Source organism: Coptis chinensis, chromosome 5 (assembly GCF_015680905.1).
Source record: "Coptis chinensis isolate HL-2020 chromosome 5, ASM1568090v1, whole genome shotgun sequence".
NCBI classification, from domain to species: domain Eukaryota; kingdom Viridiplantae; phylum Streptophyta; class Magnoliopsida; order Ranunculales; family Ranunculaceae; genus Coptis; species Coptis chinensis.
The window spans coordinates 81,800,114-81,826,878 of NC_141460.1; the positions used below are offsets into that span (position 1 = coordinate 81,800,114).

The following is a 26,765-nucleotide window of genomic DNA, read 5'->3' on the forward strand; positions in this document are numbered from 1 at the left end:
GACCTGTGATTTACTTGCTGCTTCTGGAGAAATAGTTTCTGATAGTGATATCATCTACTATACTTTAAAAGGATTACCAAATGAGTACAAACCTTTTGCAACATCAATTCGTATTAGAGAGCCACCTATTGTACCTGATGAGCTTTATAGTCTACTCATGAGTGAAGAACTTACTACAAATGAAGAAGTTTCAAGTATGTTTCAAGCTGATTCATCTAGTCCAGCTCAAGCCTTTGCTGCTACCTCAAATCAATTATATTCTAATTCTAACAGAGGAGGAAGAGCTCCATTTCGTGGAAGAGGTCGTGGTAGATCATTCTACAGAGGTTCTAATGGTTTTCATACAAATGGTTCTGCAAGTTCAAATGGTCAAAGTTCAACTCAATATTCTGCAAGTTCTTCAAGACCTATCTGTCAGATATGTAATAAGCCTGGACATCTGGCTATTGATTGCTTTCAAAGAATGAATCATGCATACATTGGAAGGCATCCTCCAGCCAAACTACAAGCAATGGTTGCAAATAAATCCTCTTTCTCAGATGGCTACACCAACACTTCATCACTTGGTCACACTGGTTATAATCATTATGATGCTGATGCTGATTACAATGGTTATCATGGCTTTACTGATTACAATGGCTCTAATCATTATGATGCTGGCTCTACTTCTTATCACACCTCATCTTCACCTTGGATTGCTGATACAGGGGCTACAAATCATGTAACTCCTCATGTTTCGAATCTCAACACTTATTCTGACTATGATGGCAATGAGAAGATTTCTGTTGGCAATGGCCAAGGTCTCAATATAGCTCACACTGGTAACTCTACCCTCTTAACTCCATCTACTATTTTCCAGTTGAAAAATATCTTACATGTTCCTCATATATCCCATAATTTGCTTTCTGTACATAAAATTAAATGAGATAATAATTGCTCATTAACTTTTACATCAAATTCCTTTTTTGTAAAGGACAACTTCTCAGGGAGGATTCTTTTGCAAGGACATCCTGAGAATGGTTTGTACCCTTTTCATCCTAAAGCATCTTCATCACATCATTCATCTCAACATCCTCATGGTCTCTCACCTTCGTTCAAGCCTCCACTTTATATTCTCTGCATTCATTGGAGAGAGAACAACCCGACTCTCGGCATCAAAGATTGGGACATCCCTCTCTTTCAACTTTGTCTTTTGTTTTGAATAAATGCAATTTACTGTTTCATGTAAGACTGATGTATCTCATTTCTTTCATCAATCATGTAAACTTGGTAAAAGTGCAAAACTTCCTTTTAAATTTAATACATGTCATTCTACTTGCTCCTCTTCAACTTATACACATTGATTTATGGGGTCCCGTGACCTTGCTATTCCATTTCGGATATAGATACTATGTCAGTCTTGTTGATGACTATACCAAGTATACTTGGATTTACCCTCTTACAGCTAAATCTCAATTTTATAATGCTTTTCTGGTTTTTACTTCTTTGGTTGAAAACATGTTAAGCACCACCATCAAAACAGTGAAGCCGATCGATGGGGGTGAATTCATTAGTCATGTCTTTAGAAATTTCTTGAAATCTAAAGGCATTTTTCACCAGTTTTCCTGCCCTCATACTCCAGAGCAAAACTCCATTGTTGAAAGAAAACATAGACACATCCTTGATCTAAGCAGAACACTTTTTGCACAAAGCAATGTCCCTTTTGTGTACTGGGTTGAAGTCTTTACACTTCGGTCTTTCTCATTAACAGACTTCCCTCTAAAGTTCTTTCAAATTCTTCTCCTTTTGAAAAACTCTTTAACCAAAAACACGACATGAGTTTTCTCAAATCTTTTGGCTGCTCTTGTTATCCATGGATTAAACCATACATTTCAAATAAACTCCAAAACAGAAGTCTGCATTGTATTTTCATTGGATATAGCCAGAACCATAAGGGATATAGGTGTCTTGACCTTAAAACTGGCAAAGTCTACATATCAAGACATGTAGTCTTTCATGAAAATAATTTTCCCTGTCACACTTCTTCAAGTCCTTCTACAGTTCCAAATTCTTCTACTTCAGTCCCTGTTGCTGTTCCTATTTTTCAACACGTCACCACTCCTCCTGCACCCATGGTTCCTACTACACATTCTATTCCCGTTGAAGTATTACAACCTATTATTCCTCAAATTTCAGACCAACCTATTCTTAATAACAGTCCCCAATCTTCATTAAACCCCTCCTCCTCCGCATCAAATGCATTAACTTCAAACTCCAACTCAAGTCATTCAAACAACAATTTAGTTCAATCTGTTGCTCACACCATGCAAACACGAGCTAAAAATAATATTACCAAACCAACTACAAAATACCCTCTCAGTCATTATGTGATGAACACCACTCTCACTACTATCTCAACTCCAACTTGTTATACACAAGCCATCAAAGACCCAAACTGGAGAAATGCTATGGCCGAGGAGTTTAGTGCTTTACAAAATAACAACACTTGGATTCTTGTACCATATGATCCTTCCATGAATCCTGTTGGAGCAAAATGGGTTTTTAGAGTCAAATACAAGCCAACTGGTGCTATTGATAAATTTAAAGCTAGGCTAGTGGCAAAAGGTTATCACCAGCAGTATGGCTTTGATTATCTTGACACTTTCAGCCCAGTAGCCAAGCCTGCCACAATCAGACTCATTCTCTCAATTGCCCTAAATAATGATTGGTCAATCAAACAATTGGATGTAAGTAATGCTTTTCTTCATGGCTCTTTAAAAGAGCAAGTTTATATGATTCAACCCCCAGGTTTTGTTGATCCTCAAAAACCTTCCTATGTCTGTAAACTACAAAAATCCTTGTATGGCTTAAAACAAGCTCCTCGAGCCTGGTACCAAGAACTTTTCTCTGCATTACTGGAACTTGGATTCATTGCTTCTCAAGCTGACACCTCATTGTTCACAAGGAGGGATTCCAAGTGTACTACTTATGTCCTCATCTATTTAGATGACATTTTAATAACTGGCAGTTCTTCTTCAGTAATCTCTGAAATAATTCAACAGTTAAGTTTGAAATTCCCAATGAAAGATCTAAGACAGCTACATTACTTCTTAGGCTTGGAAGTAAAGAGAACCTCTCAAGCAATGTTTCTTACTCAGTCAAAGTACATTCTTGACCTGTTGAAGAAAGCAAACATGGAGGGAGCTAAACCATGCTCTACACCAGTCTCTACAGGCCAAAAGCTCAATAATTCTGATGGTGATCCATTACAAAATGTAACTGAATATAGGTCATTGGTTGGTGCTCTTCAGTATCTCTGTTGGACAAGACCTGACATCACTTTTTCTGTAAATCAAGTTTGTCAATTTCTTCACAGTCCAAGAACTATTCATCTTGCTGCAGTGAAGAGAATCATAAGATATTTGAAAGGGACTATTGATCATGGTCTCAAATTTACAAAAGGATCTCCTCGCTATCTTGCGATTCGCGGATGCAGATCGGGCAGTCAGTCTAATTGATGAAGGTCTACTAATGGCTTTATCATCTTCTCGGTACAAATCCTATTAGTTGGAGTGCAAAAAGCAAAATCTTGTCTCACGGTCTTCTTCGAATCGAGTGAGAGAGCCTTAGCTCACTTCTTGCTTGAATTGTATTGGCTCAGTAAAATCTTGCAAGATCTTGGTATTCCATTACATATCGCACCTATTCTATGGTGTGATAATATTGGGGCACTTGCTTTGGCTTCCAATCCTGTCTTCCATGCGCAAGACAAAACACATTGAAGTTGACTACCATTACACAAGGAATTGGTAATTAGCGGCACTCTTCAACTCAAGTACATATGCACTCAAGACCAAGTGGCGGATGTCTTCACCAAAGGTCTTTCCAAAGTACAAGGTTTAATTTCACGAAGTCCAAGCTTTACATTCTTTGCTCAACCAAAAGCTTGAGGGGGGTGTAATAGAGTATTAACTCTGTAATGCTTAATGCCTTAATTTAAATATTGACTCAGTCATTGTAAGTCAAGGTTGTAAGAACAGGTGTCAATGTAAGAAGGTATCCTATAAATACTTGTAATTAGACAGAACAAACTAATGAAAATTTTCTATTTCTTTATTTCTTGTTTTCATTCTATTAGCATTTCCAACATTTCCAACATTTCCAGCAGGCTTCAAACTTCTTGCAGAGAAATACACATAAGTTTTAGTTAGCATCATACATGGAATTGTAGAAAACCAGAGTAAACAGAAAAGCATTCATAACTGCAGCCTAATGCCCTATTGTCTATAGAAACAATATCGATATTGTGAAGTGTTACTTCATAAATATTTTCCCATTAAGCATGTTGTATTGAGGATGATAACAAGAGTTTGAGATGAGGATGGAGAAAAAACTCGATAGTGAAGCGCACTACAAAAGTTATGCCCACCACCCTAAAAGCGATATTTTGTTTATCGTTTCGTCGCTTTTGAGAAGCCCGGCGAAAAGCTACATTAGACTACTCTTTTCTTTCAACCTTTACTGTCTTGTAAGCATTTTAATGGAAATAGGGAGTGAACCCAAAAATGAAAAAAAATAAGCACAAAGACACAAATTACAAAGAGTGCATTATATTTCATCTTGGGAATAATCCCAAAGTTTACCCCTCCATCCGAGATATCATAAGTACTTCCACCGACCTCGTGTAAATGTCACTTAACATGGTCTACATCCAAATTCTCCAAAACAGACTAATACTCATAAACTAGGCCCCAAATGAGTGAACCATTCATTTTCAATTCCCAAGTAAAAAAACATGCATTTAGTGAGACCGATGGTTCCTTATCACACTTCAAAGCTTTTCGGTGATTCATTTGCCTCGGAGTGAACACTATAGATTCAGGTATGAGGCATTCGCCACTTACATGCAAAGTAAGCTAGTAGTCCTAAAGTGTATCTTCATTTACTAAACATGATACAACCTTAATTTAAATCACAAGTATAACTAGTGGGGCAAACTGCATTCCTTTTCACTCATTATTTCAAAGTGTTATCAGAGGCTACACCTATAAAGGTTCAAGAAGATAATGCAAAGTCTTATCAGTAAATGAATTTGGAATTGAGAACAAGAAGTAATTGAGGTTTAACTAAATTACCTTTTCTAGGATTTGATAATAGAAGGTTGGATTTGGAGAAGGTTGAGAACTTTGGAAAGTAAATTCCATGGATTCATGTAATACTTTTCTCTGGTACGTACATTTAGATCAAACAAATTTGCTCGAGAAGGCATTTTTTGCTCTTGTTTTGTTTTTACAAAGACAAGATGACAATAAATGCTTACAATAAAATAACTAGGAAATTCAACATATAACCTCATCCATGCCTCTAAACAATAAATGCTTACAAAGAAATTGAGGCATTTTTTGCCCCTTGCTAGATTTAGTACGCACAGCCTCATCCATGCCTCTAAACAAATATGCATAAATGGCACCACCAAAGTCAATATCTTTCATGACCAACCTATCCAAAAGATCCGTAACAAGGGAGAGGCGAATTGAATGGAACTTGTTCCTGTTTTGAGAAAAACTTGACCAACCATATAAAATAGAAAAGCAAGTATGTATTCATCCTCGTGATCAGCCCCGGGCTCCCACCCTTTAGGTTTCTCCAAAAAGTAATTCACATACCTATCTTCAAACCATCTACATTGTATCCCAGTGCCTGTCCAATTAGATGGAGTCAACCTCAACGCCTTAGCCGGATCATCGTCTTTAAATTCTTTTCCAGGAAATAGCTGTTGTGCCGTTTCAAATGTCTCATAACTGCGGTTAGATTGTAATAGTCTTCCTCTCCCTATACTCAACCCCGTAAGCATGGAGAAATCTAATGGGGTGATGGTGGCCTCTCCCCAAGGAAAAGTGGAAGCTATGTGTGGTATCCCACCAACGCTCAACCAAGGTGTACGTTAGTGCCTTGTCATTTTTCAAATATGGCACGTCTATGATACCACCAAACGGAGTCGCCAATATGGCATCACAAATTCGTATAAACCCCAACTCCTTTCTACTCCGAAGAGCTTTCCAAAAAAATTTAACTAATTCCCAATAACAACGAATCAACCAAGGAGTTACACCTTGTGATTAGTCATTACATAAAAAAAAAGGTTCATTAATTAAAATAGTATACGATTAGGAATTCAAACACCAAAGTTTGATTAGACATTTAAACAAACGATTTATAATCATGTAAATCTTAAATAAAAATATACTAAAACTTACTTGGTTCTCAAGCACTTAAATAAAAATATACCAAAGTTTGATACATGTGTTTCTGGGATTCGAATCAGTGGTGGATGTTGTTGTGGATTGATAAATGGTGGAAAAACAATGGGTTCAAGTGTGTTTTCATCCTGTGTTTGAGCGACAAATTCGTCTTCTTGCCCCAAGTTTCTTACACTAGACATTGTTGATTCTTCTTCGCGGAGCTCTCTACCACCAAAAAAACGTTTGCGAAGAGGCATTGGAAGAGAAAAATGGAGAAGAATGGAGTTGAGAGGAAGAAGAAGGAGAGTTTCGGTATACTAGACTGTTTCGGTTTTTTTTTTCAAAACAATTGACACGTTACTCAAAGTGACGTGCCTCTTAAAATAGAAGCGGGACGTTTCTTCAAGAAAGATAGTAAAGGTGGGACGTTACTTAAAGTGACGTTTGAATCTATTAATTTCTCAAACGTCCATCCTTTAAAATACACTTTGCTCATTTTGCCCTATTGGAAACTACTCAGGGTGTATATTTTGGTTAAATATATCATACAGGAGTGGGGGGTATAAAATCCTAGTGGCACCTATGTGGAACCTATGTGGGAGTGTAAAATTACACCCTCCATTGGAGATGCCCTAAGTTATGTCCAAGTTCTTTTTATTACTAAACTAAAAGAATGGTGTTGTGATACATGATACGGTCTGGTCACTGAGGGACTTGAGTTTGTTTGTTTGTTTTTTGTTTGTTTGTTTTTTTTTTTTTTTTTTTTTTTTGATCAGGAGGGACTTGAGTCCTTTTCAGAATGTCGTATTGTTGTGTATACATGAAACAAAATACATACTGGTTTAGGTGTTTAAACCAATTGAAAATCCAATAACAAATTTCCTTGAGGACTTGATGTATTATTTATACAGTAAATTATACTTTATTTTCTTTGGTTAAGTATGAGTAAATTATATGATATGCATTTTGACATATTGTGTTGAGTACATTACAGATCAAATGATGTTATATATATATATATAATATTTATAGGGTAATCTTAAATACACTCTCCATTTCTAAGAGGGCACTCTCCAATCCGGAATTTGTTATTACATTTGTGTCTCAACTTAAAACCCATGTTTTCTAAGAGGGCTCTCTCCATAAAAAATAGTGGTAACCTTATATTGCCCTTAACTAACTAATTTGCACTATGCAACTCTATACACTATCAAAATACACTTTCCTTCTCCAATTATCTACATCCAATTCAATTTTTCTTGACTCAACTCAACTCAATTTTTCTCTACTTCTCAACTCTCAATACCTCTATATTTTAACTCTCAAATGGAGTATGTATCATTATTCAACTCTTAAATGAACGATTTATCGCACCCACATCTCACTGTCGAATAAATTGAAGATTATATGATGTTAGAAGAATCAATTGAACAAAAAAAAAAAAATTGGAGATTAATGTAATTGAAATTGCCTAATGAAATTGAAACTAAATGAATTACGATAGTTTGAATCTTAGATTTCAAAATAAATTTTGTGTAATCTTGATGTATGTGCTATTTTGATGAACGGTAACACATTGTCGTAAAATACCATAAACCACGGTAATGGGTTGCTGAAACATAACCATAAATTACAGTGTCGGGTTATCATTTACCAAGTAAAGATACAACAAATAGACACCGAAAATTCTTAAACCATTTGATATCTTGTTGCTGTGTTGTCAAATTCTAATATTTAAATATTTCATCATCTATTTGATAATAATTTGATTAATAATTAGCATATTTTAACTTATTTGTAGTTGTTTTAGGTGATAACTTAATTCCAACAAAGAGAAAACATTTAGGTTATAATTTTTTATTTTCGAATTTGTAGCAATTGTACATGTCTCTAGGGTTTTAATAAATATAGTTCGAACTAGACTTTGAATCTAACATCTAAATTTTTACCAACAAATTAAAATTGAATTATAGAATATAATTTAAACCCATTCTCCAATCTATAATAAAACGTTTAGGTTATAATTTTTTATATCGGAAAGGGTTTGAATTAGTACAGTTCTAATTACACTTTAAATCTAATATCTAAATTTTTACCTACATATTAAAATTGGATTAGACGATGTAATTATTTAAATTAACCCGTTATCCAATCTATAATAAAATGTTTTGGTTGTAATTTTTTATTTCAGAATTAGTAGCAACTTTACTTATGTTTAGGATTTAAGGTTTGAAACAGTACAGTTCTAACTAGGAGTGGCAATGGGTCGTACGTGTTGGGTCGGATTCGTGTTGTGTCATATCTGGGTCACGTGTTAGGAGAGCAAACCCAAATCTGGGTTATTAATCGTGTCGAGTTTGTCAAACCCAAAGCCAACCCACCTATATAACGGGTTACCCAACAGGTGACTCGCTAAGCCAACGGATCAATTTCAAATCAGTTTCGGATCGGATTCACAAACAACCTATATGCAAAATATTTAGTATTTCACGATTTTATTTATCAAATATATATATATATATATATATACTCAAAAACCATTCATAATTCAATTATATATCAATAAAAATTGAATAACGAAATATGTATTTATCGAATGAATCAATATGACGGCTAATCCTTCTCCTTTTAGTCGTTTATTTTAAGTTGTTGGGATAGTGAGATTTTAAAAAATAATTCACTTATCTTAAAACAGGTTATACATATCACGAGTTGATGACCCGACCCATTAGACCCGAGAACTAATTGGGTCTACCAACGGGTTACTCGGGTTAATATATGTGACCCTAACCCAACCCATTTATTTGATGGGTTCGGCGGGTCAACCCTTAAATGACCCAAAAGCCTTTTTTCTTAACCCAAACCCGCTAAATTCGTGTCGGGTTAGCGAGTCGTGTACAAAACTGCCACCCCTGGTACTAATTAAAGTTTGATTAAATGATATAATTTAAACCCATTTTCCATTCTATAATAAAATATTTTGGTTATTATTTATGATTTCAGAATTGATATGTAGCAACTGTACATATGTTTATGGTTTAGCCAATACAGTTCTAACAATAATAAAACTATATTTCGAAAAAAAAAAATCAATACAGTTCTAACTATATTTTGAATATAGTATCTAACATCTAGCACATTTGGAAGTTAATATTCATTATCTAATTTAACACCTATTTTATTATTATTTTTTTAATTTGTAATGGTATCAAAATTTGAGATTCCTCGATATTCCCAATTTAGGGTTTAGGGTTTAGGGTTAGACATCTCAATATTTCAATATTTCAATTATTTTGATATCTCGACATCTGAAATTGAGTTTTCATTTCGACCAATTATTTCAATATTTCAAAACAATTTTGATATTTCGACCAATTATTCAATAATTCAATACTATTTTACTGTGTTTATGAAATTTCGAAATCAATTTATTCTCTTTTTAGGTTGATTTGAATTTCCCTCTCAAAATCAAACTCAAAACTCATTTTCAACTTTTTGGCTTCTCACTCAAATTCAAACCCAAATTTTAGCCATTTTTCTATTATGTTTCTTTCCCCACCCTCAAATCTACTTCTCTTTAAACACTTCTTCTCCATTCCTAATATAGAAACTTACAAAAACTCAAAACTATGGGAGATGGTGAGCATGAAAACTCACCCAATCCACACACTTGCAAGGTAATTTGTTTGACTTATCTTCTCCACTTTAATTGTTTTCTTTAAGTTAGGTATATGTGTAACTATTTTCTTTTTGTTGAATTTAATTCTAATTAAGCACATTGAAAGTTTACATTGGAATCGGAAATGGAAGTTGACAACATATGTCATGGGTTTGGGACAAAAGCTATTATGAAAGGGAAAGGGAAAAAAGAGGAATCATAGAATGTTGTAATCTTCTCAATCTTATGTTAATTTCGATAACTGGTTACTATTTTACAAATACAATTTTCAGCAACTAAACACCAAAAGTTTGAGCAATTTTCAGCAACTAAATATCATTTATCAAATTCGTAACTAGATACTGAAATTGAGTTTTAATTTTGATAACTGGTTACTGCTTTACAAATACAATTTTCAGCAACTGAATACCAAAATTTTGAGCCATTTTCAGCAACTAGATACCATTTATCAAATTAGGATACGGAAATTGGATTTTAGTAACTGGTTACCGCTTTCTAACTACAATATTCAGCAACTAAACACCAAAATTTTGAACAATTTTCAGCAACTAGATATTATTTATCAAATTAGGAACTGGATACCGAAATTGAGTTTTAATTTCGGTAACTGGTTACCGCTTTACTATTACAATTTTCAACAATTGAACACCAAAATTTTGAGCAATTTTCTCAAATTAGGGATACCAAAATTGAGTTTTAGTAACTGGTTACCGCTTTACTATTACAATTTTCAGCAATTGAACACCAAAATTTTGAGCAATTTTCTCAAATTAGAGATACCGAAATTGAGTTTTAATTTCGGTAACTGGTTACCGCTTTACTATTACAATTTTCAGCAATTGAACACCAAAATTTTGAGCAATTTTATCAAATTAGAGATACCGAAATTGAGTTTTAATTTCGGTAACTGGTTACCGCTTTACTATTACAATTTTCAGCAATTGAACATCAAAATTTTGAGCAATTTTCTCAAATTAGAGATACCGAAATTGAGTTTTAGTAAGTAACGCTTTACTATTACAATTTTACAAATATAATTTTCAATTTTCTCAACTAAACACCAAAATGTGGAGCAATTTTCAGCAACTAGATATCATTTATGAAATTAGCAACTGGATACCGAAATTGAGTTTTAATTTCGATAACTAATTACCGCTTTACTATTACAATTTTCAACAACTAGATACCAACATTTTTCATCAACTAAACATCAATATTTTTCATTTTTCATGTCAAATTTTCTAGAAGGCTTATTGACCAATACTGAATTACTGATAGATATTGATTGGTAATTTTAGGAGCAAAGATGAGTTTTAATCAACATCAATGAACTATTTTGATTTGTGGGATCATCTAAGTTCAATGATGTTACTACTGTTCTAAGAGCACAGACCACCTATGCCACTAGCTTTAGACAAAATACTCATCTCACATAGACTAAATAAAAGTCAAAAGAATGGTCTGATCATAAAACGTACTGTGTCTACACTCTACACATTAAGCAAACAAAGAGTTCAGAAACAAAACAGACTTCTGTAGTTCTGCCAAAGCAAATTTAAAACAAAACTAGCAACAGATGTTTTAATCGAACAACTTTTTTGGGATGTAAAATGACTTCTAGACTCGAGCACAGTCACACCTGCTTCAGCAAAAAGTCCATCTTTTTCCTTCTTCACAAGATCTACTAACAACTTCTGAAAATCTTCTCTCTGCACACATATATTCTCATATTTGAGTTCTAACCATTAAAACTATTAAAAACATAACAGAAATAACTACAGTGGTAAAAGCTTCACCTGAGCTGCTATAAGAGATTCTCTGGTGATTACTTGGAAAAAAAACAAATATAGGTACAAGTAAGTTGTCATACAAAAAAACAGCACCGGGTAGTTTGTTGTGTCATTGTCAGTCTAAAACACAAGTGAAAATGCAAAAAGTTCCTTTGGCTAATGGGATATAGAAATGAGGCATGGATTTAAATTGACTAGAATAAACATTCTCTAATATAATATTTAAAAATAAATCATATAACTGAATCTGATCACAGATAAATGAACCAATAGTTGCAAATAGACTTGCTTACTCTTCCATTACCGATCACAAAATCCTATACCTCTTCACCCTCAATCTGTCATTTCGCACCAAACAACTTAATATATCATATGAACTATTCTATCCAACCAAATTGAATCGAAAAGCGTAAATTGAAAAAGAGATAAAAAAAACAATTGATACCTGAGCAGCAATAAGGCCACTAATATGAGCCATATCACAAAGCAAAATAGCACCACATTTATCAGCAACAGATATAAACTTAGCATAATCCCAATGTCTAGTATAAACACTACCACCACAAATAATCTTTAGTAATTTTCCTTCCTTCAAGAACAATTGCTATTCTAGGCTTACCAGCAAAAACAAGTAGTACTAAAACAGTAATCCAAGTTACAACAGTAGCAGGTATAGCAATAGTGTCAAATTCTGATTCATTACCTCTCATTACACCACTGTTCAAATCAACTTCTACTCCTCCACCTGTCAGAAATCCTATTGCCAGAGTTCCTACTGTGTCAAATTCAAGTATTGATCCTCATGCAAGTCCAACACTTTCTCATTTAATTTCCAACTCAGTCTCTTCAAACTCACAATCCTCATCAAAACACGAAAAAACAACAAACTCTTCATTCACGATAATCATCATCGACATGTGATTTCATCCATGAAAAAAATTGTATAGATTATGTCCGTCCGAAAAAATAGCACCGAAGCTACCCATCTTAAATCCAAAGACATTATATGTCTTTTTAGAACTTAGAATATAGAGGAATATTATTTCTAACCATAATTAAATCTAGTAATTTTAGCATTTTATTAATTAATTTGGATTTAATATGTTTAATGAGACTGTACAACAATACAAAATTAGGCATCAGTATAATAGGCAATTATTCATAAAAATAAAACCGATGGTTAGATACAACATACAAGTGCAACTTCATACCGTAAATGGCTTTAAACTTCATCATTAGTAAGACCATCATTAATTCTCACGATTTGCTTTGGTGTAGCAGCTAAAAAAAATCAATGTTAATATTTTCTTAAAATAATAATAATTACACATCTGTTTTTACATACCATGAGATCCACCAAGTTGTTGCAAAGCTTGTAAAAATCTCTCAATGCGGTTCGGTGACCAACACCGCCTTGTTTTTTCGATTCAACCCTTCTTTATCTTCCTTCTTCTTATGACTATTATCCTTTGTCGAATTCGTCGACGTAATGAACTGAATTTTGTATAGTCATTGTAAAGAAAGGAGAGGAGGGGGGGTGGTTTGGGAGGAGGAGAGAAGATAAAGTCTCGAAGGTATTTTACACCGCTTTATCGCATGTTAGTAACCTATGAAAATAGTACTACAAACCTGTATACAAAGTCACCCGGTTTCGGGAGCGTGCCCCTCTAATTTTTTTGTGAATCGGCTGGATTACTCTTAACTAAAACCGGTTTCCAAGTCGGAGAGTGCCCTCTTAGGAACCGGAGCGTGTATTTAACAGGACCCTATTTATATGAGTAGTGCTAGCGGGACAGCTACTGTCGTATATCTGGCTCACAACCCAATAGGCTAATGCCACATAATACAAGAGAAACTTGCTAATTCACATTCAGTCTAATTCACATTTTAGCTTATAATAATAAAAAAAAAAAAAAAAAAAACCCAAGGAATTCGTCTTGTTCACCTGTACCAGCTATGGTTGTGTCTCTTCGTCTTCGACTCGAACGACAATGGTAGCCTAAAAACAGTCATGACTTTCACCACTTCTAAATAAATGCATATTTATAAAATTAAAAAAAAAAAAAAAAAAAAAACAAATAAATACATAATTTTAAAAATATCTCAAATAACAAATCACCTAGAGAAAACATTCTTTCAGTATGCATACAAGATCGCTCATTTTCTAGATGAAATCCAAATGATTGTATTGCTTTCAACAGAAAAACATGATTTTTATTTGAAAAATATAATTTTAATTTGTATTGTTGCCAGTTGGTTTTCATTGTATTAGTATTCTTTCTTTATATTAATGACTTGATTAAGCAAAACTGAAAAAGATAAGTGGTTTTCTACTAACAACAGTGGGAAGAAGAGAATTAATGCTTGTGTGTTTTCTTTTTGTTTTATTGTTATTTGTTTTTCTTAATTTTCTTTAACTAAAGAAAAAAGGGAGAGAGAGAGAACCGGATGAAAGAGTAACAAGTTTCACTTGATTGGGCTGTTAGCCTGGTACAACACAATAGCTGTCCCGCTAGCATTTTCGTATTTATATATACATTTTTTTTTCGATAATCATGTTAGAATTTGGTATAAGAAGTTAAGAACAACTAAACACTAAAAGTGTCATGATTTTCATGGAATAAAAATAGTCAGCATTTCGAGTCTCGTTCTCATTTTAGTGTCATGATTTTCATGGAATAAAAATAGTTACACAGAGTCACAGATTACTTTAAAAGGCACACTATCTCAGCTTAAAATTTTGATGATGAAAGTAAACGTCGACAGCAGGGATCGAACCTGCGCGGGCAAAGCCCAACAGATTTCAAGTCTGTCTCCTTAACCACTCGGACATATCGACTTTTGATACTTGTTGTTATGTTATAAATAATTCTATTTACCAAACTTTCCCACAATATACGACCTCCTTCAACCTCTTCCAAAGTGGTGAAGAGGTCAAGTTTTGAAGTATGATTATGGATTCAAGAGTGCTTGTCCGGCCTTGTATGGTTGTGTAGACATATTTATCTTATCACATCTTCTGAGGTGCTGGGTGCAAAAGGCTTCTTCTACGTCTTCTCTCACAAAATTCAATAATAATAGAATTTAAGGTGCTCTCTATAACAGTTAGTATAACTCTTTTTACTAACTCTTTCTGGCAGCTAAAGCTTAAATAATGGTTTTAGATTTCAAAACAGAAGTAATGGCTCTTAACAAAAAATCACCATTCTCAAACACACGGAAGCATCTATACCCCACGAGAAATGTCTAGGTATATACTATGAGTTGGTGTTTGTTAGCCAATGTAGGACCATCTACAAAACACAAAGAATGAATGAACTTGAATTCATCTTCTCAAACCGAGCACACAAGTATTTTGTAAAACAAAAAAAGAGCATTACATAGACAAAGGTTGTCAATGGAAGAAGATCCATTGTCTAAATGGTTACCACAGGTAATGGATCACGCATTTTAAAAATGGAAGAGAACGAACGTGTTGAAATGTGAAAATGTGGTAAGCGTGAATGGCTATGGGCCGTAATAGACAAGTGTAGCTAGTGTTAGGGGTGTATACTATAGTTCGTTTCAAAGTTAGGGTTTATATCTATATTTTAATATTAAAGTTTTCACAAAGGGTATTTTTCGAACTCTATTAAAATTCTACATCATCATCTCCTATTAAAAACGGGAATTCCTTTCCTATTTATTAGACACTTCTAATTAAAACGGGAATCAATTTCTTATTAAAACAGGAATTCCTCCTCTATTAGAAAAAAGAAATTCTAACACTTTTAATTAAAACGGAAATCTTTTTCCTATTAAAATGGCAATTCCTTCCCTATTGAAAAGGAAAAATATAGCATATCTAATTAAAACGAAAAGCATTCTCCTATTAAAATGGAAATCATATTTCTAAATTAAGTCAACTATTAAAACAGGGTTAAAAAATAGGTTTATAAAACTTAATTAAAACAATTTGTTAGAAAATTAAAATGGGTTTTTAAAACTTAATTAAAAAGATTTGTTATGAAATTACAATAGGTTAGCGACTAAAACGGGAATCACGATTTGTTAGAAAATTTATATATGTATATAGTTATGATTGTTGAATATGTTTTCAAAAAAGCCAGTGCGTATGCACGGGCATACTTTCTAGTATATATATATATTTAATTAATGAAAAGTTACCTTGTAATCTTGTTAAGAAGTGTTTGTGTTTCCATGGACACAGATATTACAGGTAAATTGTACAAGTATTTGCCAGTGATGGAGCCAGGGTAGTGCATTAGTGCTGCCGTTGGGGGAAAATCGCATCCCCGAAGTTTTGGAAAAACTCCATCACTGCATCGCTAGAAATATGTCCAAATTATAAGGATTCACAACCCCTCCATAATGTTCTATTACGCGCCCCCCCCCCGGTTCAATTATGGGTAAACATATGCTCTTGCACCCTTAGCCTTCGAATCCTGGTCCAGTCCCTGATTCCCGACTTCGGTCAGGTCTCATTTTTAGGCCCCTCAACATGTCTATGAATAAAATGCATTTTCGTTAGGACATGCCTAGACCTTAGCTTAAAAAAACCCTCATCCTAACCATTTTTCATCTTCTTATTTTTCTTTTCTCGAAATAGTAATAAAAAAGAACAAAAATTATATATACTATTGGCGACCTCTTTACAATATTATTTGGCAGGATTTCAGTTATATCGTGGCCTTCTGTTTCCTGTACACCCCAATTATTACAAGATACAACGACCAATTATAATTATTTACAATTATATAAACTCAAAAATGAAGTCGTTGAGGGTGTCTTTGTGTTATTTCCCTGTGATTTTTTCTGTCAGATAGCCACTTGAGCTGCTGCTAGCCTTGCAATGGGGACCCTGTCAAGAAAGATCAAACGATGAGAAGAAAATGTCAACTACTTGTATTTGCAAAATGGCATTTTCATGCACATATATAATGCTTTACACTCAAAGTGGTTTTTATTGTTATATAGACAAGCGAACCTAAATGGGGAACAAGACACATAATCCAATCCTGCCTCCGCAAAAAAAGCTACAGAAGAAGGCTCTCCACCATGCTCACCGCAGATTCCAACCTGTTTGTTATCATTGCAAACCCGTGAAGGCGTATAAGACCAACACAGTAAATTTCCACATAACAAATAGCTTTTTCGTTCACATCATATATTTATTTGGCATGGGCAAGATGGCTGAGGCATCGTCTGAATATTCCATCTGTAAACACTTAAATGAAAGCCGATGCAGCATACAGCCACTACAATAACTTAAAATGGTCAAGCTGTTAAAGTAGATCATCTAAGTTCGCATGTAGAATGGTCTAAGTTGACTCATACTCCTCTTCATGTTCCAACGTTTTAGAGCATTATCGTTAGACGTCTTCATAGGAAACATGATCAAATATAACCGCTCAAGTTGAGCCTGTTTCATTTTATATCAGTAGATTCTTATTCTATAGTGTCTCGTGTGTTGGAAGCTGCAGATATTTTTCATTAGTACACAGAGCAATTTTGAAGAAAGATCCCCTCTAGTTAAAATGAGAGCCAACATAATATTAGTCATGCCACCTGTTCAGGCAGATAGAATTCAACATGTACCCAATACCTACCTTCAAGCTAGGCTTAGCTCCACGACCTCGTTCTGTGGCCATCTTGATTAATTGACCTACACCTCTTTGATCAAGCACCTGAGATTCAAAGGTTTCACAAATGAATTGGGATGAACATTCACCAGTTGTGTAGGGATGTTCTTATAATTACTAGAAAGTGTGCGACTTGATCCAACAACTCTGTTACTTCAACATCAAACGTGTCATTTGTGTGATGCAGTTGCATAACAGATTCTTAATATATATATGTAGTCTAACCTCAAAAGGGTCGCTTTGTAGAATCCCTTTGGCTAGGTATATAGGGAGAAACTTTCCAACATCATCTCTGCTATATCCAAATGTCATTTGTGTGAGGTCATTGGTCCCGAAGGAGAAAAACTCCACTTGCTTGGCAATCTATCAACACAAGTCATTCATGAATAAGAATAAGAACAGGTATGGGTGACATACCAATTTGCTAAAAAAGAACTCATAAGGTTATGCTGATTACTGATAAGTGAATTGCATAAACACAAAAATTTATTGGGCTAGAATAAGTGCATGCGATGTTAAAGGCACTCTAGAAACTTAATTAGAAACATAAATAAGTTCCTCAGTAGACACTTAATTGATGCCAAGTTATTGACAGCTTTATTAAATGTTTGATGGCCAGTATATAGAGAAGTGATGCATCTGTACATACCTCATCTGCAACTAGAGCAGCCCTAGGGATCTCAATCATAGTACCAACTTTGTAGTCAATGGTTGTTCCCATCTCAGAGAAAACCTTCTTCGCAACACTACTTATCAAGTTCACTTGATGTCCTAGCTCCTGTCCATTACCAACTTTCGAAGTTGAGATGATGACATCTTAGTGTTTCCTAAGAAAACAGAACTTTGGTGAACCAAACTTGTAGAACTTTTGCTTAACCTCCCACAAATGGACGAAAGCAATTTAATAATGTTCAAGCTTCGTTCTTAATTTCACAGACATGACAAAGTCAACCCAGTTTTCCATCTAATCTGTTACGCAAAACAAGTTTTCATTTTCAAAGAAAAAGTGAAATCATGGTTTTGAAAGCTTCCCTTCACAATGGGATTGGGACCTAAACTGATAAGTTCAAAAACTATTATAAACAGTACATTAAGGAAAGAATAGAAATGAAGTCATGCCTGAGGTGTTCCAACAAGTGGAACCATTATTTCCGGAAAAACTTTGACACCCTGACTGCTCATAACTATAGCAGCCTGAAAGATGGCTCGTGCCTGCATTTCAGTCAATTCTGGGTACGATATCCCGAGCCTGAATACAGAAGGTCAAAAAGAACAAGAGCTACATGTGAATAACTGAATACTCTTGGATCCCTTTTGTTAAATCAAACTTATAGAATTAGTTCCTCCGTTTACTTGTTATCTTCGTAAGTTGTGCTTAAGCAGTGTCATGGTGTAGATGTGGGCCAATCTAACAGTATTAAACTCCAAATACCAAGTTCAGATTTCTGATGATCCTCAAGTCGTTAAACTCGAGGAGAGGAAAAAAAATAAAAAAAATAAAAGAAAAAGAAAAAGCTTGGGGACGCTGCAAAATTCTTACCATGAACACATACTCTAACTTCCTATCGAAATCATTAACTGACCGTCAGTCATGTCATAACGTTCAATAAGACAATTTCATATATATATTTTTTAAGATGACCATTCACTCTATTGTCTGAAAGGTCTGAATCAAGAACATGCCAACCATATTGTAGGCTTGTAGCTGCTGAACAACCTTCGCTTCATAGAACATATGATGGGAATATATAATCATGGTTACTTTCAGATGTGATGTTAAACTAGGAATCCTATAAGAAGTAACATGTAATTTCTAAATCGGCTTTAGGACTAGAGTTGCAACTTTCAAGTGAGTATTATGAGACAGAGTATCCAATTCAATATAAGACTATCACTAGCTGGGTGCAAGAAGAATCAGGAATATATGGAAGTATATAGTTAAAGATTTGGCCCATCATACCTGCATCCTCGGAAACCAAGCATGGGGTTTACTTCTGATAGTTTCTCAATCCTTGTCAGAACTTCATCTTCAGTCATGCCAGTGTATGAAGTCAGTTCGCCAACAATTTGTTCAATCTCTCCTTCTGGCAAAAATTCATGGAGTGGAGGATCCAACAAGCGGATTGTTACAGGAAGACCTGAAAATTTGTCAGTTTCAAGTTATTTGTGAAACATTTATGTGTATAAAAAATAACATGACGATATCTTCAGTCTCCACAAACAAGTTGAACATGTCTCCACAGGCATATTCAGCTAAAAGTTGAGGACAGGTTTTATAGTGCATTAAACATTATATGGAACCGTAAAGTACTAAATTGTGAGTTATATTCACATACAAGGTTAGATTACAAACCGCTTTTAAATAGACAAAACTGAATCTCAAATGCAAAGAACTTCTCACCATCTATAAACAATATGATTGGATACGCTAAGAAATTGGCATACCTAAAAGGACTAATGTAATGATCAATGTTGCTTGCTTCCATAGCATGTTTGAACTTTAGTACATGATTCTAAAGGGAATAAAAAACTCCACATATAGCCTGATATGATATGAGGAACTTACCATCCATTGCACGGAAGATTCCTTCAAAATCAGACCTTTGATAGGGCAAAAGTAAGTCTAGTGCTGCTTTTCTTTGTTCCACTGTTACTGCCATGATCATTTGTCTCACAGCCTTTATCCTTTCATCTGAAGCAAAGAACTGAGATCCAATATATACAACTATCAGAAGGTTTCAATCTTGGTTGCACTCACATTTTACTGAACTTGACTTCAGGTATGTTTACATGTCCTTACTATCTTTTCTATCAACAAGTACAAAAAGGATGACAAATACAAATCTTATATGGTGTATTTGAAGTACGCTATCTTTAGAACAGAAATCAGGGATTCGATCATGATTTACAAAGGCAAGTAAAACTAACTAAATGAATTTAACACTTGCCATATGCTCTGTCCTACAAAGTCCTATCCCTTGGGCTCCGTTGTTTCTTGCTGTTAGTGCATCTTCAGGTGTGTCTGCATTTGCCATGACCTATTGTTGCACCAAAATGATTAGATTAATTTGACATTTATAAATACATAAACTATTTAGTGGTTTAGACTTTAGGGCGATATCAGTGTCCTATCAACCAGTACAACAATATGAATCAAGAAGGCTAACTTTTTCTCCTCTGTTTAAGGTGATGGATCTGTGGTCAGGGCAATGGGGCATGTTGAGTGTGCAAGCTACAGTTATAGTACCTTTAGACGCCTTACATCGTCGACCCAAGCCATGAGGATTTCCAAATCACCACTTAGAGCTGGAGGGGATAGTGGTTGCTTCCCCCATATCACTTCTCCTGTTGACCCGTTAAGTGATACCCAATCCCCTTCCTGTAACAACTTCCCCCCAATTACAACTACCTGTGTGGTAGATAAAGAAATCCATGTTACTAGTGGTTATAATAAGATAAAAATAATTGTACCTACTTGATATCAACAAATTTAACTAAAAAATAATAATATTCTTGATCACCTTCTCAGCGTCGTTTACTCTGACATCTGCACATCCAGAAACACAGCATTTCCCCCATCCACGGGCTACAACTGCTGCATGAGAGGTCATACCACCTCGTGCTGTCAATATTCCAGCAGCAGCATGCATGCCTCCAATGTCCTCTGGGCTGGTTTCTGTCCTCACCTACAGAAAAGTCCAAACCACCTAATTCTTGAAATAGTGCAGTTCTCACTGACAACAAGAAAATGCCAAATATGCTGGAATATACATAATCCAAGATTTTACAAACTCATGGATATTTTCAATGACATACATTTCACTACTTGACAGTATGCATAGCAATACTGAATACACTAAAGTTTAAGGTACAGAAAATTTATGTGTTTAAATTATGGATCTGTTATCTGCTTTCTTAGAGGAAAATATTTGTTCATCCATAAACATTTGGACGAAGGATACATCATTTACTAGTAAAGTTTGGTCCATAAAACAGGTAGATAATGAACAAAACCATACCAAGATAGCACTCTTTCCTTGCGCATGCCATGATTCGGCATCATCAGCACTGAAAACAATCTGCCCAACTGCTGCTCCCGGTGATGCAGGCAATCCAGTGGCGATCACTTTGTCTTTGTAGGCCGATGGATCCTCAAACTAAAGCATAAAATTGCAAATAACATGTTTGACAAAGATGAAAGTAATGAAATGCTTGCAAGAGTATACTGAGAACTACACGCATGAAAATTTTAAGAAGATGATTCTATTTGACACACTATCCTAAATTCAAGCCAGATATGTGTATATATATATCCTAGACCTGACGAAAATTATAAAATAAAACAAATCCATAGTTTGTGATGCTTCAAGAACACACCACATGGCCCGTCTCAAAAGTGAAAAAAGATGTGCTGCCGCAATGAGAGAAATAACTTAAGAATAAATTGTTACGTAACACCACATCAGATTGCCAACTAGCAAAGTTGGTAAAACCTTTGGGTGATGATACCAGAGGTCTGGGGTTCGAACCCCGCCGTATCTATGAGTTATTGATCTCGTTTAAAAACAGGCTTGCCAATCCAAAATATAAAGATTGCGCTCACAGTTAAGCTACACTGTTCCGTGAAGAAAATGTGTTCGTCCATGATAACGGGAAAAAAAGTGAAACATAGATGGACATTTTTAATGATTTGATGTGGTAGCCATGATAGGTGTTGGGTGTCCATCTTTAAGTATTTACGAACCTGTGGATGAAGAAGTTGGTCAAGATGCTGTGGTTCAACCATCTTGATGGCAGAGCGAGTGTTGACAAGCCCTTCGTTAACCATGTCTACAGCAATCTTGACTGCTCCTTTTCCAGTTCTCTTTCCTGATCGGCATTGTAGCATCCACAGTCTATTTTCTTGAACAGTAAATTCGATATCCTGTAATCACAGTCAAATACAATTAGTACAGACATTAGAATTGAATAGGAGAAGAAACTTCATCTTCAATTTAGAATTGTATTGGAAAACAACATTCATCTTCAGTCTAACCATCATATCTTTATAATGTCCCTCTAGGATTTCACAGTTTTCCACAAGCTCTTCATAGGCTCCCGGCATGCTTTGCTTCATAACATCAAGATCTTCTGGGGTTCTAATTCCAGCAACTACATCTTCACCCTGCTTAGATTTCGTATTAGTTATTGTATGATGGGAAGAGGAAGCAAATAGGACTTGGAACAATAATATATATAAAATTATATAACCTGAGCATTGATAAGGAACTCTCCGTATAGCTTGTTTTCACCTGTACTAGGGTTTCTAGTGAAGAGAACACCTGTTCCTGAAGTGTTTCCCATGTTCCCAAACACCATGCACTGAATGTTGACAGCAGTCCCCTTCAGCCCAGTTATTTGGTTAATGCTCCTATACTTGTTTGCTCTGGGGCTGTCCCACGAATTAAAAACTGCTTGTATGGCCAAGAGTAACTGTTGTTTCGGATCTGCAGAGCCATACGAAGAGAATAAGTGTAGATTCTCTTGGTGAGAAAGAAATAAAAAATTATCACTTTGAGTAACATCTTGGACCTAACCAAGAATGAGAGGGTGATCCAAAAGTTGATCAATGAGTAGCAAAGGTTATAGTACTAACAAAAGGACATGTTACATGTCGCAGCACAGTCTATAGAGGAATCACATATCATTCAACTTGGGTCTAGTTTACTTAGTTAACTAAGTTCTTCTATTTCGTTGTACCAACGTGTGAAGTACCTGAAACCCTGAATCAGCTATTTCAACTTAACCCATCATTTTCAATTCCTTGCCGCATGTGTGATTTCAATTTATACACCTTTAGATCTTGATGTTGACATATATGAGTCGGCAATTTCTCCATAAGCTCTAACTTATGTGAAGGGTCAATTCTATTAATATATTAGAAGATTCTTGGGGACACTCATACATCTCAACACTTGAAATCCAAGAAATCTCAAGTTGCCAAGTATAGGAACATGTCCTTTTTTTCTTCTCTTAGTAGAACATGTCTAAGTATAGGAAAAACAGAGGAGTACCTGAAGGGAACTGTTCACCAGTAGCTTCAAGGTAGACATTCTTGTACTGAGCCACAAGCTCTTTGAGGTCAGTTGCTTTAAGATCAGTGTCTAACTCAACTCTTTTTGCTTCCTTTAAATGCTCTAACTTTTCTTCAAACAATGAGTGTGAAATTCCCATAACCTCCAAAAGTATGGAAATAACAAATTATTAGTAAGAGAATTTATGTGGAGATAATACATTGTTCAATCAACATTGCAGATATTTTGAAACTGAAAGCACTTACAACATTCCCAAACATATCAAGAAATCGCCTATACGAGTCATAAGCAAAGCGTTCTCCACTTCTTGCAGCTAAACCAGCAACAACGTCATCGTTGAGACCAAGGTTAAGGACAGTGTCCATCATCCCAGGCATGGAAATCTATAGTCAGCCAAACAGTCAAAAAAATATGAACCTATAGTAATGACAGAAAGTTAAACGTTGCATGGAGCACAGAGAAGTACTTACAGCGGCCCCAGAGCGGACAGAAAGGAGAAGCGGTTTGGAAGGATCTCCAAGGAACGCGCCCATGTCTCTCTCCACGCTTTCCAAGCCTTCTATTATCTCTTCCCATAGGCCTTCTGGTAGCATTTTTCCACTTACTTGATACTCTTGGCATGCTTCAGTTGAGATGGTAAGACCAGGTGGTACTGATAAACCAATGCTTGCCATTTCTGCAAGATTTGCTCCTTTCCCGCCTAGCTATACCCGCAGCACCACATGTCCAACAAAATGCCAACAAAATGAAAATGCATAATCTGTCAATGTACTAATGAAGTACACATTTATACAAGAACTGAACATATGAATAAACTCACCAAGGATTTCATGCTCTTGTTCCCATCACTCCTGCCTTTGCCAAATGTAAATACCCTCTACAAATTGCAGCCAAAGAAACAGTCACAATTGATATTAAGAATGTATATGACTTCATATACACCAGATACATAGTTTCCATACATAACCACAATACAGCATGGTTCCAGATGTCGCAAAATTTTGCAATATTTTCCGATTGCACAGAGATGGACATTGTACACTGTACACACCATGGGTGTTCATTTTATCTATCGAAATATTCTAGCGCAATTTACTCTTTCAGACAAGTTTGTAATCTGCCAACACCATTAACGAAATTTTGTGATATGTATCTGCTGGCATCACCATCCAAAGTTTATCTTGTCAGCATAGTTCAAAATGCCGTGATTGTCACAAAATATTGCAAAATGTTCTGGGGTGTCAAACTATCAGTGTTTCCACAGTACTAGTAAAGATACTTAAGTTGTTCAGTGGTTGTCAAAACTCAAAATGAACAATGATAAATGACTTATTCCGTGGGCCCTGAAAAGCTGAAGACCAATGCATAAACTTAAGTTGGCGCATCAGCTAAAGATTAGGAAACTTTTTTTTTGGTAATTTAAGAATAGAGAACTTACCTTTTTGGGGGGAGGTTTCTGAGAAGCCTGAGGATTGTCAGGGGTCAGCAAAGCTCCTGGACGTGATGGACTCCGGCTTCTACGTGGTAGTCGGCCCCATTTCAGAGGTTTGGAATCTGAGAAACCATTTGCAAGACCGCCACCATGAACATCTTGAACCCGACTTGTGTAAGTAGGGTTCAAGTTGACCTGCTTAGAGCGTCGAAGTAGTCCAATTTGATTTGTGTATTTATCCTTGAATAGTTTCTGTATTTGTAGGCCAGTAGTAGGCCGTACGACTATAACTTTCATTGCCAATGACATTTTCCTGAAAAATGAACTTTGTCACCAGCTAGTAGATTAGTACCAAATCAGTAGTAATGGATTTTTCAATACTTGCATAGTAGATAGCCACTTGAATTATTAGATGTAGACCAGAAAATACATATATTATTTGATCTTCTTAATTATGAAGCCATATATTTCGCCAGCTTTAGTGTTGATATACTTAGTGTACTACTGCTATCACTTTTCACCGGATGTTAATATGTTAATTACAAAGATCAACATATAACAACAAACTCAAAAATGATCAAAGATCGTACTATACGTAAAAAGAAGTTTGTTTGAGTAAACTTACGTACCTTTTGTTTCAGTTGCAGAGAGGAAGAGGAGAAAAGATCTTTGGTTATCTTATCTCAAGCTCTCGAAACACGTAATGGCGCTCATTCATTCATTTCATGCTCTTGTGCTGACTACTCACTATGAAGCATCAGCATCATATAATGCTTTACTGAACCTATTCTAAATTACTTTCCTACCCATACTTTTATTTATATGCTGATGACAGTTACCACATCAGTATTGCTTGTTAAGACAAGACTAACCCTCATGTCATTGCCACCGTAAAATTATGAATCACCAATGGTCTGTTTGGTTCGATGCAAGCAATTGCAAATAGCAAATGAGATCGTAATGCACGACAAGAAATTGCAATGAAAATTCACTTCACCTGTTTGGTTAGAATAGTGAAAAAGCACTCTATTTTTTTTCATCTTCTTCACAAATACATAACTAAATAACCAGATGATTTTCTCTTCTCCATAATTCCAAATTCTAAATACACACTTTAAGATTAAAACAAATCTTTAAATACTGAACAATTTATTTTCAGATCTCATCCATAAAAACTACCTAAATATATTTTTTTTCTTCAATTTTTTATCTAATTTCGACAAAGATTCAACAAAATTAGTTGATTTGAGTTGGTTTAAATCTTTATAGAGTTGGTTTAAATCTTTATAGAGTTGCTACTTATTTTTAAATCTTTATAGATGACTTTGCGAGAAAGAGATGAACAAAAGAAATTGAGATGAAAAACTAAATTTTTATTTTTTTCTTCGGGATAATTTGGCCTTAAACCCATTAAAAGGCTAAAAACCGAAACAAAAAAGGAGGAAGTTACCATAAAAAAGCTAAGAGAGAGAAATTGCAATTAGTTAGGCTAGTTTTTGGCTGCCCAACAAATTGTCTCATGACCTCATGTTTACAGATACTACTAAGTTATTTTATTCATTCATGTTTACAAAAATTTAATATATATTTTGATTTTTTAAAAAATTTACGTGGTGCACATGAGTCCATCTATTTTAAATCATATTATTTTGCGAAAGATAATGATAATTACGCCAAATTCATTAAAGTTTTATTTTAGGGATGTCCGTAAAAAGAATAAAATGTAGATATATTTTCAAATAAAAATGCTTTCTTCAAAATCCGAAACAAAATACGATGACGACGAAAACCCTATCCGAACCCAACAAAACCAAAACCCGAACCTAAAAACGGGTTTAGATAAAATACGCTCAAAACCCAAAAATGGGATTTGGTCACACGTTTGGACATCTCTAAACCCGGACATCCCATTACAAGGGATAATGGA

At 35.0% G+C, this 26,765-nt stretch overlaps 1 protein-coding gene, 1 long non-coding RNA gene and 1 other non-coding gene across 7 annotated transcripts; all 3 read right to left on the reverse strand.

Moving 5' to 3' along the window:
* Positions 1-11,344: 11,344 nt before the first annotated feature.
* Positions 11,345-11,960, reverse strand: LOC147499286 (uncharacterized). Its single transcript, XR_015194454.1, has 2 exons — positions 11,697-11,960; positions 11,345-11,609 (listed from the first exon to the last, which is right to left on the reverse strand). It is a non-coding gene; the product is annotated as an uncharacterized LOC147499286 (long non-coding RNA).
* A 2,487-nt stretch (positions 11,961-14,447) lies between these two features.
* Positions 14,448-14,529, reverse strand: TRNAS-UGA (transfer RNA serine (anticodon UGA)). Its single transcript has one exon. It is a non-coding gene; the product is annotated as a tRNA-Ser (tRNA).
* Positions 14,530-16,302: 1,773 nt separating this feature from the next.
* On the reverse strand, positions 16,303-26,324 carry PPDK (pyruvate orthophosphate dikinase). Of its 5 annotated transcripts, none has more exons than XR_015195798.1 (21): positions 25,468-26,130; positions 24,845-25,163; positions 24,227-24,283; positions 23,877-24,110; positions 23,652-23,789; positions 23,386-23,548; positions 22,583-22,818; positions 22,368-22,496; positions 22,077-22,256; positions 21,352-21,489; positions 20,854-21,018; positions 20,580-20,741; positions 20,281-20,370; positions 19,899-20,037; positions 19,293-19,470; positions 18,452-18,581; positions 17,982-18,159; positions 17,558-17,695; positions 17,300-17,377; positions 16,678-16,769; positions 16,303-16,551 (listed from the first exon to the last, which is right to left on the reverse strand). XR_015195798.1 is itself a non-coding variant. In XM_086561122.1 (21 exons), exons 4-21 carry the CDS (start codon positions 24,078-24,080, stop codon positions 16,509-16,511), a joined length of 2,532 nt encoding a protein of 843 aa, XP_086417248.1. In that variant the 5' UTR covers positions 24,081-24,106; positions 24,227-24,283; positions 24,845-25,163; positions 25,468-26,324; the 3' UTR covers positions 16,303-16,508. The 5 variants fall into 5 exon arrangements, 4 of the variants coding, with proteins under 4 accessions (XP_086417248.1, XP_086417245.1, XP_086417246.1 ...); XM_086561122.1 differs by having other exon boundaries at positions 17,982-18,110; positions 23,877-24,106; positions 25,468-26,324; XM_086561119.1 differs by having other exon boundaries at positions 17,982-18,110.
* Between the last annotated feature and the right edge of the window lie 441 nt (positions 26,325-26,765).

Excerpts from the sequence above, each read along its gene's own strand:
- PPDK (XM_086561119.1), bottom strand. The coding sequence starts at position 25,147 with ATGTCATTGGCAATGAAAGTTATAGTCGTACGGCCTACTACTGGCCTA. Across the intron at positions 18,582-19,292 it reads CTTGGTTTCCGAGGATGCAG|GCTCGGGATATCGTACCCAG; the intron begins GTATGATGGGCC and ends TTCTGTATTCAG. Across the intron at positions 16,552-16,677 it reads GTGTCTTGTTCCCCATTTAG|GGTCCCCATTGCAAGGCTAG; the intron begins GTTCGCTTGTCT and ends CTTTCTTGACAG.